Source organism: Pristis pectinata, chromosome 24 (assembly GCF_009764475.1).
Source record: "Pristis pectinata isolate sPriPec2 chromosome 24, sPriPec2.1.pri, whole genome shotgun sequence".
NCBI classification, from domain to species: domain Eukaryota; kingdom Metazoa; phylum Chordata; class Chondrichthyes; order Rhinopristiformes; family Pristidae; genus Pristis; species Pristis pectinata.
Genome location: NC_067428.1, coordinates 9,207,103 through 9,226,157, shown reverse-complemented (window position 1 = coordinate 9,226,157; position 19,055 = coordinate 9,207,103). Strand labels below are relative to the sequence as shown.

The 19,055-nt window shown below is 40.2% G+C and overlaps 1 protein-coding gene across 1 annotated transcript in view; it reads right to left on the bottom strand.

Moving 5' to 3' along the window:
• Positions 1–1,108: 1,108 nt before the first annotated feature.
• yju2 (YJU2 splicing factor homolog) overlaps positions 1,109–19,055 on the bottom strand; it is a 31,666-nt gene continuing 13,719 nt past the window's right edge. Inside the window, exons 3-8 of the mRNA XM_052037882.1 lie at positions 17,274–17,418; positions 9,668–9,802; positions 8,513–8,694; positions 5,688–5,814; positions 4,308–4,485; positions 1,109–2,451 (exon numbers count right to left, since the gene is read on the bottom strand). Coding sequence (XP_051893842.1) covers positions 2,297–2,451; positions 4,308–4,485; positions 5,688–5,814; positions 8,513–8,694; positions 9,668–9,802; positions 17,274–17,418 — 922 coding nt within the window. The 3' untranslated portion in view covers positions 1,109–2,296. The remainder of the gene's footprint in view (positions 2,452–4,307; positions 4,486–5,687; positions 5,815–8,512; positions 8,695–9,667; positions 9,803–17,273; positions 17,419–19,055) is intronic.

Sequence of the window (19,055 nt, the reverse complement as noted above, 5' to 3'; positions counted from 1 at the left end):
GTGGATGACACCAAAATTGGTGGTGTGGTGGACAGTGAAGAAGGCTGTCTAAGGTTAAAACAGGATCTAGATCAACTGGGAAAGTGGGCAAAGGAGTGGCAGATGGAATTCAACTTAGGCAAGTGTGAAGTGATGCATTTCGGGAAGCTAAACCACGGCAGGACTTGCACAGTAAATGGCAGGGCTCTGCAGAGTGTTATCCAACAGCGAGACCTAAGGGTGCAAGTACATGGTTCCCTGAAAGTGGCTACAAAGTTAGACAGGGTGGTGAAGGTGGTGCATGGCACACTTACCTTTATTGGTTGAAGTACAAGAGTTGGGACATCATGTTGCAGCCGTACAGGACATTGCTGAGACCGCATCTGAAATATTGTGTGCGGGCAGTTCTGGGTGCCATGTTATAGGAAGGATGTGATTAAGCTGGAGGGGGTGCAGAAAAGATTCACAAGGATGCTGCTGGGACTGGAGGGCTTGGATTATAAGGAGAAACTGGTTAGGCTGGGACTGTTTTCCCTGGAGCCATGAAGGCTGAGGGGTGACCTTATCGAGGTTTATAAATCATGAGGGGCATAGATGGGGTAGATAGTCACGGGTAGTCACCCTTTTCTCAGGGTAGGGGAATCTAAAACTGGAGGGCATAGATTTAAGGTGAGGGGAAAGATTTAAAGGGGATCTGAGGGGCAAACTTTTCACACAGAGGATGGTGGGTCTGTGGAACAAACTACCAGAGCAAGAGGAAGAGGCAGATAGGATTACAATATTTAAAAGGAAACAGAATGGCTCATCTGCCATTCTCCCATCCACCATATAAATAGAAGAAATTGGAATAGCTTCCAAAGAAGAAAACAATTAAGATTTCATTTTTCTTTCTGTCAGTTGGAGTCAAATTTCTACAATGCTTTTTAAAATTGAAACAGTTAGTTGAAGAAAATTCCCTCACACACTTATCTCGAGTATCCTCTCCTGTATCCGACTGACTGTTACTAGTGTCTCTTGGGAATGCAGGCACGATGCACATGCTCAGATGGCACACGAGAAATTCAGCTTACATCAACTCTGGTTAAAAATAGCAAATCCAAATTAAGGCTTCTGGGACAGGCTTTCATGGTAAAAATTAGCATTTTAAAAATACACAAAATATCAGTCATGGGTTGAAAACAGAAAGACAAAGGAATAAATGAGAGTAAAATGTATTGCAAAATTACAAAATAGTAAGTCTGACAACGCGGCAAATCCAAAACTGAACAGATCCATTAAAACATTACCTCCAGCTGTAACAGCCACTCATACATTTTAAATTAAGCACATGGCTCAAGTACTAGATTTAATAATATAGCAGAAATATTTCAATTATAGGAATTCTATTTACATATTTATTACATTTTACAGATCAAAGAAACAGGTAATTATATCTATAAACATTATGACTTTTAATTATCGAGAATCTTTTGCAGTCTGTCACAAACAATTTTTATAACAACCACTTTACATATTTATTTTGTAAACTTACACCATAATAGCTTCTGGTCAAATTGTGATCTAGACTCTTTTGTCCTGAAGCAGAACCTCCCTGCGATATAGTTCATCTATTCATTCAAAAATTAACATTGCTTCAGAACCGCATTATCCAAAGCCTTACAATATCTCTGGAGAAAGAACAACACAGAATGTGTTTGAAACTGGATTTTATTTTGGGAGTATGTAAAACACCTGCAGCCTGAACTCTGGAATTGTGGATTACCAATAGTAATGGGTGAGTGCTTGAGGGTGGGGGTGGTGGTGGGGTCTGGGTTGGTCAAAGGTTCTATTTTAGGACACATAAGAAAGATTTCCTTAATCAACCAGGGTAGCAGTATTTGGATATAGTAGCCCCTTACATACATTCACCACACCAGAAACTTAGGAACCACTTACTCTGATATGGGTCAGTTAGTTCTTTAGGTAAATGGACAAAGACAGACAATGCACTGTTGTGATCAATCACCATCTGTGTTGCAATTTCTGTAATATGAGGTACTTTGCCAGCCTTATTTGTACCCATGTTTGCAGAAACCTGCAATTCCCCTGAATAACAAAAAATGTCAAAACATTCTCTTTGTTACTGAAGTTTCACCTCTAACAATACGGAAAAAGGAATAATCCAGTACCTCAGAGAAAGATTTGATTATGATTCCAATTTTAAAATCGGAGATCTGCGGTTTTTCCACAAGAGCAGAGGCGAACTGCCACCATGATGTCACGAAGAATTGTTCATCTCTTTAAACAATTCTACCCTTGGCTTACTCAACTGCAATTCCTAATCACTGTGGCTTCCTTCGTTGTCACTGTCTGAGTATGCCCCCAGCAGGCTCAAGGATGAATTGCTGGCTGCTGATGCCTGCTGTGCTTGCACACACTGAGCTGGGAATGCTTCTGACGCAGGCAACCTCACAGAATTCTGCTCAGTGGCACCTAGAACATGTAAACAAAAATTAAAAGGCAAAGATAGGTTAAAATACTTCCCTGGGCAACTCAGCATATATTGATTTGCTACTTCACTAAAGTGTGAATGTTTCTGAATCTCTTCCAAGGTTGGCACTTTCACCAAATATTTATAAAATCTGTGATAAGTCGCACACCATCAGCAGAGCACACAACCTAACCTGGATCTTAAGACAATATGTTGAATGCGCTGCCTTTCAAGTGAAATGTTAAATTGAGACCCCAAGGGCATCAAATGAACCCTATATCCATCCCTCTAAACTGGTCATTCAGTGGGATGACAAAGCGCCACCTTTAACTAATAATGGTTACTTCAAAAAGAAAATAACACTCATGTAAAGCAATTTAATACCACCCCAACCCCTCTAAGAATCTGGTAAGTACGAATTAAAATATAAGGTCCTCCTCCTTACGAGGGATAAAAGTTTCCCTCTCATTGCTGGGGGTTGATCCAAAGGTGCAGTTTGCATCTTGTTCTCTTGTGGCATCAAGATATTTTACCATCAGGTGTTATATCGCAGCCTAGTTCTGTCCTCATTCCCATATTCATACAGGTTTGCTTTCCAGCCTGGTACAATCCTTCCCTGCTTCTGAGCGGACTGGCATCAGGAGAAGATGGATGTTGCCCCTCCAGCATACCGATGGGAACAAAGCTCAACAACAAGGGAAACGCAAATGTTTCCTTAACTGCATTTTTTCCAGTCTTTATTTCTGAGGTGGCAGCAACTTTAACCGTGCTATTCATATTGCAGCTTTACAAAATGAATAGAGCTCAAATGGATTTGAAAATCAAAAAAAACTGCAGATGCTAAAAACCTTAAATTAAAATACTGGACACATTCAGCAGGTCAGTCAGCAACTGTGGAAACAGAAGCTAACCAGTATTGATGAAGGGTCTTCAACCTGAAATGTTAACTTGGTTTCTCTTTCCAAAGATGTTGTCTGACATGTTGAGCGTTTCCAGCATTTTTCCAATTAAAAAAAAACTTGCATTTCATATAACATTTCTCAAAGTTTTTAAAAAGATTACAGTCAGGTACTTTTAGTATCTCTTGTTAGGCAGTGCCTTGAGATTGAAGATGATTTGCTTCCAGTCCAGTTCAGAGGAATGGAAGATGCCTGCGTGTGAATTCTTTTAAAATGAGGTGATCGCTGCACAACAGTTATCACGTAGACTTGACAGGGTTAGGTCTTGGCCCACTGTTAGAAAGCAAAGCTAATTTGAATACAAACAAAGAGAGACACAAGGGACTGCAGATGCTGGAAATCTGGAGAAACACATAAAAAGCTGGAGGAACTCAACGGGTCAGGCAGCATCTATGGAGGAAGATGGATGGTTGACATTTCAGGTCGAGACCCTTCATCAGGACATTTATTTGACTACAACTAAGGTCCCACAAACATTAATATGTTACTGGAGGGAAAATACTGGAAGGAGAAATCCACCGCTTTTCTTTAATTAGGGCCAGATTCTAACAGGGCCAACAAGAGAGTTTAATCATCCAACCAAAGCATGGTACTCTCCAAAATCCTGGGCTCAAACCTTTGGAGTCTACTTGAATCCACAGCCTTCTAACTCAGTGTAACAATGCTACCAAATAACAACACCCAGTTAATCAAATATCAAAGATCCAAAAATTGACAGGATTGTGAATCATAGAAAATGAGGCACATTTTGGGGCTTTTGATGGGTATACTCAGTGATGAGCCCCACAGTGCCTGGGGAAATAAATTAACAGGTCTTTTATTTTTAATAACATGTGCACTCAATTCAATTGAAAACAAATCAATAGAACTGATCCCTTTATTCTGGACATAAAACTCACCTAAGCTTGTCGGGCAACCATTCTGGATAACGATTCCCTTCCCCGAATTCGTTGAATCTGCTTTTGGGCATTGCGCTTTCTTCACCACCAACCCAGAGAACTGAAGCTTTCCACCGAGTTTTCCCACACTCCTCTCCCAACTCTCCTGCTTCAGTTTCTTACTCTGATGTTCAGGATTCTGTAGAAAGAGAAATCGTTAATGAAATTGTAAAACAAGGACTGGCATATGTTGCAACTTCTCGACATCAAATCAAAACCGAACAGGATACCAATTGCAATGTGGATACCAATTGATACCTCTGCTTCCCCATGGTTAGATAATTCATCCATGGCCTCCCATGCATCTCAATTACTTGCTTTCAGTTATAAGTTTACATATAGAGGTCACAATTTACAAAGGCATAGCAACATACTAGCAGGTTGGCTCTTCTTACCATTCCTCAAGTGTATGCTGTTCGTACCACATTCTACCTCAGCTAATTGACCCTGTTCAAGACACTCTCCCAGATGAGATTAATGGACATCATTCAGGAACCGGAACTGTGGTAAACTATTCTTCTTTCCTTAAAGTCACTTCAAGAGGTTAATTAGCTATTACAAATTCCCCACATTGTAGGTAGGTTGCAAAAGATTCAAAGGGAAGGGGATGGCCATGTAGGAGGAAGTAAGTTGCAGAGCTACAGGGAAATAGGGAGAGGAAACGACGCTGACGGGATTGCTCTACTGGGGGCTGGCACAGTCCTGATGGGCCAAATGACAGCCTCCTGTGTCATAATACATGAGAAAGAGTCTACTTATTTGATGTGGGTACAATCAACAATCTTACTGCAAATTGGAGATGAAATCTCTGAAATTTGCGTTGAATCTTGCTCAGCAACACACTGGGAAGTCAGCATTTTCTAATCATTCTGTGCTCGGGTCACTGGGTACAGCAAGAAACACTGGATTTTTAATTTGCTACTCGAGTCCTGTATCATTTATAGAAAGAAATTCCTGGACGCAGTGGAGGGGATGAAGGCACATCCCTGAGGTCAGAGGACTTCATCATTTGTGTGAAGACCAGAGAAATCGGGTTCTAATCTTTAAAAAATGACAACCAAGAGGAGGCTACACAAAGGTAAGATTACAAATGGCACGGGAAGGTAAATCTGTGCCAGACATGACAGAAAATACAAGTAAAATTGGGGGATGGGAGAATCCTCACATGCAAGCAATCAATAAATAGAAAGGACCTCTGTGTAAGGTGGCAGAAGCAGGAAGAGTGGAAGTTTCTTCTGCACTTTCTGATTGAATGAGTTTCCTGAAATTTTTCTGCTTTATAACAATGTATAGAACCCATTCCTTAGTTTTCAAGTACCTAAAATCAAATCAGTCTCCTACCTCATTGAGGATATCCGTGGGCTTGCCTGGAACTTGTGGCTTCTGTTTACAACGTGGTTTATGCAACTCTTCATCCGAGTCAGAGTCTTCTAGAATTCTCTTTATCTGGGCACTTTCTAGCATGGACCTTGCAGGATAGAAACAAGTGTGAAAAAGTTAGACAAGAGACCTTTTTCTTGAAGGTAACACAGGTCCCTCTTCTCAATTTATAGAAACCATCTGTCAGCAAAATGATGTGTTTTTGAGCAAAGTTAAAAAATTAAGATATAATGGGGCACATTTATAACAAGCTTGATCGATGTCTCCTCGATACTATACATTTAGTTGGTGTATTAGAGGAGTGTTGGGGAGGAAGAGGAGGCAGGGCTGGGGTAGGAGCAGGAATCAAAGGAGGGAGGATGGCGATAACAACATTTTGCCTGGTCTTAGAGCTTCCAAACCAGGGAATTGTTCTAATAATAAAATAGAGAGTGTAAGGGAGAGAATGATCAAATGGTATAAATAGAAATGTCAAATTTGTTCTTATTATGTCCTATTGTAACTTAATTTTAAACTCTATCAATTATTCTCTGGCTGGGTGGTTTCTATAAGTACAATGAAAAGTGGAATCTGTTGTACTGTACTCATTTTATATTACTGGAGTGAGCAATCTGCATCATTTGGAACAAAGGAACCACAATGCGAGACACATAGAAATCAGCAGGAGAGTTAACATTTTTAGTATCAACTAAAGAGGTATTCACACTAACTTGGGCATGGGTTTGAAACATTATGATAAATGTATAAAGGCATCCTGTTAGAGATGCAGGAATCCAGGTAAAAATCAAGTCATCTCCACAAGAAGGTAATACATTTTATAGTAAAAGCTGAAGAAAAAATGATTTCTTTGGCAGTACAAAGAAAACAAATGATTGTGACCCTTTCCTCCTCTCTATTTTTCACTGGTGTCTGATCTTGCTTGTAGCTAGACTGTGATTAAAAAGAGAACCTTGATTTATTTCCCCCAAATCTAGTTCAACCTTAGGGCACAGATTCAATCTGAAATATTCCTCCCACTGCTACAATTAGGTAACTAAGTAGAACTTTTTGTTTAAAATCACAGAAAAGTTACAGCATGGAAGGAGGCCATTTGGTCCCTTGTATCCATGTTCGCTCTATGCAACAGCAATCTAGCTTGTCCCACTCCACTGTCTTCTTCCTATTGCCAAGCAATTTTTTTTTCCCTTTCAAGTATTCATCCAGTTCCTTTTTGAACGCCGTGCAGGAATCTGCCACTGCTGCCCTTACAGCAGTGCATTTCAGATCCTAAATATGCACATCACTTTTGGTTGTTTTGCCAATCACCCTTGTGCCAAGTTTTCTGGTTTTTGATCTCTTCCATCGATGCAAATAGTTTCTCTCTAATCATTCTGTCCAGGATCTTCACAACTTTGAATACCTCCATCACATTCCTTCTCAATCTCCTCTGTTCCAAGGTGGACAACCCCTGCTTTTCAAGTCTATCCACATAACTAAAGTTCCTCATCCTTTGGAATATTCTGTTAAAGTTCTTCTGCAATCTCCCCACAAAGCCTTTACATTTCTCCTAAACTGTGTTGTCCTGAACTGGACACAATACTCCAGCTGTGGCCAAACTGGCATTTTATAAAGATTCACCACAACTTCCTTGCTCTTGTACTCTGTGCCTCTATTTACCAAGCCCAGGATCCCATATACATGTTTAACCATTTTTCTCAACAATGCCCTGCTAGTTTCAACTATTTATGTATGTATATGAACAGATCTGTTTGGCACATTTTTAAAGTGTGCACAGGAGTTTAGATTGCCTTTCCTGATTCTTCCCACGGAAATGCAACACTCTGCAGTTTCTGCGTTAAATTTCATCCCCCATGTGCACACGCTGACTATATGTGCTTAAAACTTGCTTCTTTCTTTTAACAGTTCAGTATGCTTCCAAGTGCTACGTCATCTGCAGTTTTGGAAATTATGCCTTGTACATTCAAGTTTAAGTGATAAATATTTATGAAAGCAGGAGTTCTGATACCAAACCCTGGGGAACTCCACGTGTACTTCCATGCAGTCTGAAAACCATTGTTGACTCTGACAGCGTTTCCTGTTATTTATCCAGTTTTCTATCCACGCTGCTACCGTCCCCTTTATTCCAGAGGAGCTTCAGTCTTGATGACATTCCTATACTGTGGAGCTTTATCACAATCCAATTGACCCAAGCCAAATCCAGTCTCACCTCTTTAGCAATGGCCCTTCTCCAATTTACTAAGCTTATCAAAGCGTGGCTCTATTCTTTTTCAAAGCTATTCAATATCTTTTCTTACTATGATTGTTGTTCCAAGAGTGATCCTCTCCTAATACTTGCTCCACTAGTCTCTAACAGCTTCTTCTTCCTTGTAAAAAACTGGTGTGAAATACTCATCTAGTACCTCAATCATGCCCTCTCCATTGACTGGTTTGGTTCCTGGTTGGCTCCATCACTCTTATTAGATGCACCATGTCCAGCAGTGCCTCCTTCTTTATTGAACCAGAAATGCAGTCAAGAAAGTTCTAGTGAACACACTTTAAAAATTCCTCCTCCTCTGCCCGTTATATAATCTTTATTCCAGTAGCTGAGGTCATCCATTGTCACTGCTCTGTGTTTGGCCCTCTCTGTAGTTTCTCTGTGAACTGGCTCTTCTATAGACTTCCCCGTAATATAGTGGCACCTATGTTCTCTTAACTCTAACTAAATTCATTATTTTCTTTGTAATTTAATGCTCATGGCCATCATGTATAGAGAATTGAACAATTCTCCATTTCGAGAGCTGACCTACTTCATCTCTCGCTCATCATCTTCATCCTGTTGTCGCTTCAGATCCTCTTCATATTTTTGATACTCCTGTAACATGCCCTCGAAGTCCACGTTGGCCTGACGCTGGTTCAACTCCTTCAGCTCCTGCAGGTTTTCCAAGACCTCCATTTCCATCTTAGAGTCTTTGGTCCTGTTTTCCAAAATCTTAAACAATGACAACAAAATGGAATCCATGAGTGCTGGAATAACTAAAATACAGCAACAACCAAGTTATACGAGCCCTCTTCACTTCTGCTTATTTCTCATTGTTTAGATATTGAGTGGTAGCAATTGGAGTCATTGTTTAGTGAGAGAAAATTTCAGACTCCCTGCTCCTGAACACTACCCACCACTGGACACTTCATATGTGATATCAAATAAGTCAGTCTTGATAATCTAGCATTTCTCCCTATGAACTATTTTTCATGACTGTCTAAGCTCAAACATGAAGAATGCCCTGCGACCTTGGAGCACATGGGAGAATGCCTTTACCTCTGACAGCATTATACATTGCTCATAAATTATACATCCATGAAAAATACTCAAATATGCAACACATATCTAAGGCTATTGTAGAAAAACAATAATATAAAGGAGTGGAATTGTGTTAAAAACTCCAGTTAGACAATAATTAGCACAATGTTTAGTAATGGGGCATTGCCTCCCAGGGAAGAGATGTGATGCTGGTTCACCAGAATGAGGTTGTGAGCAGAACTATATACCAGAGGGTGCAAAGATTAGCTCATATTCCCTGAAATACACAAGATCTGATTGGAGTGTTATGATTGAAGATTTGATAAGGCTGTCAGAGGAAGAAAAACCTATCCAAACCAATTTATCTAAATAAATTGTTCCAATCACATTTAGACCACTCTTCAGTTCTCATAGCCCCAATTCCACCAAGAAAGCCAAAACCTTCATATGGTGTCTGAATTGTTTCAAAGTTTGCTCGACTAAGCCTTTATAAAGTAACTTCGTTTCCAAATCTTCATCCAAAAAAAAGTTGAAGAGAAAATTTTACTTTGAGCAAGAACAAGGAATAGGTGAATAGGTAATTGAGGGTGGGATGGGTAGAGACTCGTGCAGCACAAAGACCTGATAGGCAGAATGTTTCTGTGCTGTTAATTATTTGCAATACCTTCATCGGGTTGTTCAGCTCTTCCTCTTCTCGCTCTTTCTGAAGTTGTTTCTCCTGCTCCTCCAGCAGCTTCTCTGCTTGAAAGTTCCGCGTTGCTCCATGCTCCACCACATAATCTGTTTTCTCAGGGTCAGTCTACAAAATCAGATGTATAGCAGCAATGATTTAAACGTGTCAAATGAAGTATGTGCTCTGCTCCATCTAGCAAAGGTGTTTAAAAAAACCCTTTTCCCGAATACTTAGATCATAACAAATGCATGTTAAACAATGAGTTAAAGGTAAAGATCAAAATAACAAACAGGCTGTCTGTTTGCTAGCGCACAATATACAGGATGCCACAGGCTCAAAGCAGACTAAATTAACTTCACCCAGATCAGTTAATATTCCTACAATATGATTCTGTGCATGTGGACAATTTGTGTGGATGGAAGCACTGGGGTGTGGGTGGGGTGGGGATGGTGCTGGCAAGAAGGGAAGAGAATCAGCTGACACTTATTAACATCTCTAATCTATTAGGCTAGCTGAAATCAATGCATACGTGGACACTGTGCCATTCCACTCTTCAGTTCTCATAGCCCCAATTCCACCAAGAAAACCAAAACCTTCATATGGTGCCTGAATTGTTTCAAAGTTTGCTTATGTAATGACATTTACCATCAAAGGAATAGTGAAATATATTTTGCCGTGGGATGAAGAGCAGCACAGTTTACAGAACGATGCCTGGACAGCAAGGCTTAATTTATAAACAGAGATTACATATATAGGGGTTGCATTCCTTTAAACTTAGGAGCAATTTGAGAGACGTTTTCAAGAGATTAAGATGAACTAGTTAGATTGAGAGAGACAATTTTCCATAGATTGGTGAACCCAGGACTAGTGTACACACACCAAGTTAGAGGATCAAGTCTTTTAGGAGTGGAGTAAAGGAATATTTCAATAGGTGAAGAGTGACAGATGTATGGAATTCTATTCTGCAAAAGATAGTTGATACCAGGTCAATTACTAATTAAGTGCGATTTCAGCATATTTCTGGTATCCAAGTACATGAGTATTGCAGCAAGACTTTGACAACATTAAGGCTTAGATGGAAAGTAGTAATGAACATTTGAGCCATATAAATAGCACTCAGTGACCATCCCTAACAACCTCCTCTTGACATAAAATGGCATTAGCATTACTGAATGCACTACAATCAATATCCTGGGGGCTTTTCTATTGACCAGAATCTTAAGTGAACCAGCTACATAAATAATGTGGCTACAAGAATAGTCAGAAGCTGTGTATTCTGCAGCAAGTGACTCATCTCCCAGTTTCCCCAAGGACGTTATGGAATAAACATATTTATAAATATATAATAAACAGGGGTTTGATGGAAGACACTGCACTTGTACTCCCAGCTACACTCAGAAAGATCCAAAACAAAGCAACATGTTTGACTATATCCATCCTCCACCACTTTAAACATCCACATCTTTTATCACCAGCATACTGTGGCTTTAGTACATATTATCTGATGTAGTACAGCAGCTCACTAAGAATTCTTTAATAGCACCTACCAAACCAGTGATGCAGGTCATTCTGAAGAACAATGGCAGTGAGCACACAGGACCATCACTATTTGAGGTTCCCTTCCATGTTACACAATAACTTTACTTGGAAACTGTATTGTTATTTCTCTATCATCATCATGTCAAAATTCTGAAACACTTCACAACCTTCACCACTGGGACTGCAACGATTCAAATCTGAGACTCACTATCCCCGACACAAAAATTGTCAAAGGCAGGTACATAAAGTCACAGATCACCCATGATTTTACTGACTGGTGGAAAAGGGTCAAACGGTTGGTTAAGTGGTCTATTCCTGTAAGTCTCAGACTCTAAGAATGAAGAAAATTTGCTGTTTTCTTTAAAATTAGTTCTCGGGCAGTTGGCATTGTTGGTTAAGGCCAGTACCTACATCTGCATCTAGTTGCAGTCAAGGTGCTTGCTAAGTCACTAAAGTGTCAAGCACGCTGGTACAAGACTGGGTTTGCACGTGGGCCAGACCGGGTAATGGCAACGGGTTTTCCTTCTCTGAAAGGTGAACTGGTTGAGTTGTATGCACTTTCAGTTACTTTTGATGACTAATATTATTTAAACAATTCCAACCCTTAAGCTATCATTGTGGTAACTGAACTCACATTATCTGGATTATTCCAGCAAATGTTCCTGAGTATCAAAGAAAGTAACTAAACTGTCAAGAGTGGACTGTTGATCTCTTGGTAATAGTTGATGAAATTCGAAACAAAAACTGCAGATGCTGGAAATCTAAAATAAAAACAGAAAATAGTGGGAAATTGTGAGCAAGACAAGCTGCATCTGTGCGAAGAGAAACAGAGCTAATGTCTCAGGTCAAAGACAATTTGTCAGAACAGTTTTAATGAAAGGTCTCTGACCTGAAACATTAACTGCATTTCTTTTCCCACAGATGTGACCTGACCTGCTGAGTATTTCCAGCATTTTCTGTTTTTATTTTATTAGGAGTTGCCACTTTCAAGGGAGAATGGAAATTGGGAGGGAAATAATCTTTCTGGAATTTGAATAAGAAGTTCTGCTATTTCAAGGTCTTCTCCTACTTCTTGGTTCCTGGGCATGTCACTTGTGGAGTTGTAGGGCTTCCAAGTCCACTTGCAATTATATGTAAATAGCTTGAGTACTAAATGGCTAATTAAACGCTCCTGAGTTAGAGCCAATTAACTTGGCCTCTTCAATCATTCCCATTTAGGTAAGTGTGTCTCTGTCTAACCTTAAAGTTGCTGAAATTTTATGACGTACAAGGATGCCACTCAGCCCAACATATCTATGGCAATCAAAAAAAAGTTACAGAGCATAATCCCACTTTCCAGCACCAGGTTTGTAGCCAGGGTTATTGCTCTTCCAATACATAGCCAAGTACTTCTTAAATGTCATGAATTAAGTTTTCATCTCTACCATCCTTTTAGGCAGGGAATTCTAGACTCCTACAACTCTGAGTGAGAAGTCACAAAATTTTCAATCAATCATTACCCTTTGCTACAAAACAGAAAATACTTGAAACACTCAGCAGGTCAGGCAGCACCTGACAAGAGAAACAGTTAATATTTCAGGTCCGAACAGGGATTAAATGGTCAGGTGTCAGATTTGCTGAAGACTTGCCAGGATTTTCTCTCTTTATTTCAGATTTCTATCATTTGCTGTTTCTTTTGATTTTCATTACTCTTTGCTTCCTGACACTAAGCCATTTTTGGAGTCAATTTGCCATCACCCCTTACCCCCAACCTTGGTCCTACTTTTTTAACCAGCATGCCATGTGGGACCTTATGAAATGCCATGCTAAAATTCAAGCAAACTACATTAAACATACTGTCATCAGCTACGCTTCTTGTTACCACCTCGAAAATTCAAAATTAGTTAGACATGTCCTTCCTTTAACAAATCCATGCTAACTCTCGATTGATCTGTGCCTTTCTAATTTAGTGCTTACACTGTCCCTTAGATGGATTCCCATAATTGTCCAGAACTAAAGTTAAACTAACTGGACTATAATTATTTGGTTGATCCTTTAAACCTTTTATAAACAATAGTATTTTAACAGTCCACTTGTCCTCTGGCACCAGCCCCATAACCATAAAGAATCGAAGAACTGCAGTCACAGCCTCAAGATTTCCTCCCTTGTTTAGTTTAACAGCTTGGGATATCCAGGACTGGTAACAACACTCTTCCAAGATGCTGAACCAGTTCATACCTCCTCTCTTACCACCTATCTAATATTTCACACTTATCTGTCTTATATACACTCCCATCTTTTGTGAAGATAGTCACAAAATATTCATTAAGAATCTTAACAACATCTTCTGCCTCCATACATAGGTTATCTTTTTGGTTTCTAGTAGTGCCTATTATTTCTTTAGTTATCCATGAGCGCTTTGTGTACTTAAAAAACACCTTTGTACTTTCATTGATTTTAAATACCAACATTTTTTCATACTTTCTCTTTTTTCATACTTTCCTAATTTTCCACTTAACTTCACCCCTATGCTTTCAGCTGTATTAAGCTCTCGGTATCTGATATAAGCTTTCTTTTTTGACTTTTCTTCCCCTCCGTGCACCTTACCATCCAGGGGCCTCTGGACCTGGCACCTTCCCTAAACATCCTTCATCTTCTTAAAAGCACACCACTGCTCAGAGGCTGATTGATGAAGCTGCTTCCAGTCCATTTTTGGTAAACTACTTCTTAGTCTAGTGGTCCCAATTTAAAACCTTTCACCTTCATCTTTTTCCAGAACTATGCTAAGTCTAACTGAATTTTGATTACTACCACAAAAATGCTCTTCCATTACTAAATCCAGCACCGCCCCCTTTTCACCCTTGTTGGGCTTACTACACGTGGCTAAAAAAATCTCACCTGAATGCAATTCAGGAAATCTGTAGCTTTCTACAACTTTTAAACTGACTGTATCCCAGTTAAAATTGGGGTAATTGAAATCTCCCTTATTTCTGTGTTAACCTTATTGCATATGTCAGAGTTCACCAACATATTTGCTCTTCTATCTCCCTTGGACTGTTTGGAGATCTATAGTTAATAACCAACAATACAAGTGTCCTCTTTTGATCTTAAGTTCAACCTACATTACCTCATTTAAAGATTCTTCTAACATATATCTTCTCACAGCTGTGATTGCTTCTTTAAACAGTACTACCACCCATCACCTTTTTTATTCCCCTCTTATTTGTCCGAAAACTGTATAACCAGGAACCTTAAAGCTTCCAGTCCTGTGCCTTTCACAGCCATGTTTTATTAGTTACCAGTGTCCTCAATTTATCTACTTTATTTACAATACTCTTTGCATTCATACCACTAAACAATGCTTAATTAAGCATTTTTGTCCATTTTTTGACCTTTGGTTTTCTGTCTTTCAAACTCTCACTGCATTCAGGTGAGCTACTTTTATATGTAATTTTCTACCTTCCACTTCTGAATTCAATCTTTACCACCAATGTGCCTTAACCCCATCTCAAAACTGCAAAGCCCTCTGTGCTGAAGCAAGAATGAAGGACCATCCTTGGTTATTCATTCCGGTTAACACTGCGCATTGCAGAACTGTGCTGAATCTGTGTCAAAGGGCTCGGCTTCAGCCAGTGGGCAGATTCTGCAAGTGGCCTTATTCACATTGTGCTTAGGGAATACAAGATCAGTCTGATACTGGCAAGTAAAAATATCAACAGACTAACATGGGATAAGTGCAGGATCAGTCTCAAGAGCACAAGAAGATAGGAACAGGATCAGTCGGATACCTGGCCCTTCAAGCCTGCCCTGTCATTCAATATGATCATGGCTCTTCCATCCCAGGCCTCGAATACTTTTCTATGCCAGTTCCCCATGGCCCTCAATTCTCCAGTGTTTTTCAAAATTTTATCTACTTTCTCTTTAAATATCTGCATGATCTAGCTTCCATAACCCCCTGGGATAGAGAACTCCAGATATTCACTGCAAGAAATTCCAACACATTTCAGTATTAAGACATTGTCTCTTTCTTCTTTAACTAAGTCCCCTCAATCAAGTTTCTCCCACTAGTGAAAACATCTCAGGACAGGTACATGGATAGGAAAGGTTTAAAGGGATATGGGTCAAATGTGGGCAAATGGGATTAGCTTAGATGGGTATCTTGGTTGGTATGGATGAGTTGGGCCGAAGGGCCTGTTTCCATGCTGTATGACTCTATATCCTTTCTTAAATAAGGAGACCAAAACTGTGTACAGTACTCCAGGTGTTGCCTTAACAATACTGTGCACAAATGCAGCAATACTTTACTATTTCTAAACTTTAATCCCCTTGCAATAAGGCCAATGTACCATTTTCCTTCCAAACTACTTGCTGTATTTGCTAAGTTTTCGTTATTCATGCACAAGAACATGTAATCCCTCTGTACTCCACTTATTTGTAGTCTCTCTCCATCTAACAGTCTGCCTTTTGATTCTTCTTACTGAAATACATTCCCCCATGAAACTCCATTCATCAAGCATTCACCCACTTGCTCAACCTATTTATATCAAGTTGCAAAGTTCAAATATCTTTGTGCTGCAGCATATCCTCCCACCTATTTTCATGCCATCAGTAAACGTGGATAACTTACACTCTGCCCCCTCCTCCAAGTCATAGATAGTAAATAACTGAGGGTGAAGAACAGATCTTCAGGCACTTAATAATTACATCCTTCCAGCTTGAAGAAGAGTGATTTATTCCAAAGCTGCATGGTGCATCCTGCAACTTTCTACTAAACTGGATGAGTGCGACTCAACTGTGAGGTGCATCCAATGATGAGCATCCTGACAACACTTGCTCCGTAGGCCCGTGTGAAGAACTGTTATTTAGATAGGGCAGCTTATAGTCATACCCATGCATAGGTACCCCGGCTAAATCAATGCATAAGATGGTGGGGATGGTATATAATGGCTAAAACATTCACAGTAGTCTAAGAGATAGATTTAAAAAAAATTAATTTCCTGGTAAGGCCAGGATTTATTGTCCATCTTTAATTGCCCTTGGAAAGAGAGCAGCGAGCTGCCTTCTTGAACTACTGTAGTCCTTTTTGTAAAAGTACTTCCAAATGTTGCTTGGTAGGAAATTCCAAGATTTAGAGTCAGGGATGATAGAAGGTTAGACAAGTGAGGCACTGCAACAGGTGCAACTAAGTCAGGGTATTTTGTGATCTGGTGGGGAACCTACTGGCCTTGATGTTCCCATGCGCCTGTTGCCTTGTCTTTCTTGATGATTGAGGTTGGGGATTTTGAAGGTGCTATCTGAGAAGCCTGGGCAAGTAATTGAAGTACTTTAAGTGGATGATGCAAACTGCAGTCATTGTGTGAAAGTGGTGGAGTGACTGTTTGGGGTTGGTGGATGGGGTGTGAATCAAGTGGGCTGCTTTGTCCTGATGTTGTTGAGCTTTCTGAGAGTTGCTGGAGCTGAAGTTCTCCAGGCAATTGGAGTGTTCCTTCAGCCTCCCGATTGGTTCCCTGCAGATGAACGAGGGCCTTGGGGTGTCCAGAGATGAGACAATCACTGCTGGATATCCAGCCTTTGACCTGATCTTGTAGCCAAAATATTTATGTGGAGGGCCTGCTGATGACAATATAATTGAATGTCAAGGGAAGTGGTTAGAGTCTAGTCATTGCCTGTCCCTTTTGTGGCATGAATGTTACCTGCCATTTATCAGTCATGTCTGAATGTTGTCTAGGGCTTGCTGTATGTAGGCATGGAGTGCTTCATTTGCGGAGGAATGACGAGATTATGCCAATGGAATTGAACATGGAGCAGTCATCAGCAAACATGCCTGCTTTGGACCCATACAATGGAAGAATGGTCATCGATGAGGCAGATGAATCTGGTTGGGCCAAGGACACTACCCCAAGGAACTTCTGCAGTAATCTGCTGGGGCCAGGGTGATTGATTTCCAATAATCAATGGCCTGTTCCTATGTGCAAATTATTTTCTTTCTTGCTCTAATTGAACTAATTTTGTACAAATATAACCTGGTGGAAAGAAACCTCGTACAAGTGAAACAAAAGTAAACTGCAAGAATATTTACCTTAAACGTGATTTCTGCCAGACATCTGGTGCACTTGATGTAGAAGCGGAAAATGGGCAGCCCCAGATAGACTTCATTCTGTACGGTTTCTTTACGTGCGTTGAACTTCTTGCCTTTATAAATGTACTCTCCACATGTTTTACATCTGAAACAAGAACAAGTGAAAATGACTAACAGGAAAAGACAAATGGCCATCCGAGACAGTCCCATACAATTGTGATGCACCACGCATCTTGATATAGAAGTTCCATCTCCACTGGCAGTCATGGCACCTACTTTAACTTGGATAAAAACAAATAAAAAAGGAAGGCCTATTCACAAAACATAATTTGGAAAAATCTTCTCCGTGTCCTTTAGGCAATCAGAACTATTTCAGAGAGGGCACTAGCCATGACTTATGTTACAGGACACACGGCTCTTCTACAAGGTGGTTACTTCTCCAACAGCAAACAGATTCACGTTCAAGAGCAAAATACTGCAGACGCTGCAAACCTGGAACAAAAACAGTAACTGCTGGAAATATTCAGCAGGCAGAGAGAAACAGTATTAACATTTCCGGTTGATGACCTTTCATCAGGACTCCGTTTTAATGAAAGATCATTGGCATAAAGCATTTATTCTTTTCTCTCTCCATGGATGCTGCCTAAGCTTGCTGAGATTTCATGCATTTAATCTTTTTATATTGGTTCAGACTGCTCTTGAAGGAATGCAGTGCAATAGCAATCACTGCACAAACTCACAACTAGAGCCGCAGATCTGTTAGTCACTGGGAAAAGAGCAACTGGCTGAGATGAATGAGGGACTGGAGACCTTGGAGGGAGAGGATCAGGATCGGCGTCTGGGAGGGAGAGGTGGGGAGTCAGGGCTTGGGCAGTAAAAGTGAAGAGGGGAGGACATTAAGACAGCTAGTGTAGTAGCTGCCTGAGTTCCAGTGACCCAGGTTCATCCTTGACCTCCTGTGCTGTCTGTATGGAGTTTGCACATTCTCTGTTACCACGTGGGCTTCCTCCAGTTCCTTCTCGCATTCCAGAGGTGTGTGGGCTCGGAGGTTAATTGCCTACTGTAAACTACCCCTAGTCTGTATACGAGTGGCAGAATCTAGGCAGAGTTATAGGAATGTGGAGAGAATAAAATGGGATTCGTGTAGGATTTGTGCAAATAGATGCTTATTGGTAGGTGTACTCTTGGTGGGCCAGTGGGCCTGTTTCTGTGCTGTAATGACTCTATCTAGCTCTAAGCTTGATCTCTGGTCCTTCCTAGCCAAACCAGCTGAAACAATTGCACCACACATGTTTAATCTTCTTTCTATTTTTATAGACCTTAAACAATTCATTAAGCTTATGCTTTTGAAAGACAAATGGATAAATTCCCTCAATGAAAAAAGTAATTTTCTTGCATTTAGACAAAAATCCCAGCAGAAATATTCTTAATTCTTTGGACACCAAAGAGGAAAATCCTCATTGAGGTGCCAATTGCTGTTGCCAAATGTTTGGAGGTTGCAGCATCTGACACTGTCCTCAGGACACATTCAATGTTTAACCTGGTAGCTTCAATAACATGGGGAAAGTGAAGTACAACACAACCACTTTGATTGGCTGGGAAAATCAGCCAAAGGGGAGGCCTTCTTCTATCCAATAAGCAGCTAATGGTTGGGAGTGGAATCCAATTACAGAAAGGTCAAGCCTAAATTTTGGAGAACAGACAAAATCACCAGTTTTATTCATAACTATAATTAAAGAATGAACATGAAAGCCATTAACAGTGGTAATTATACCATGACTC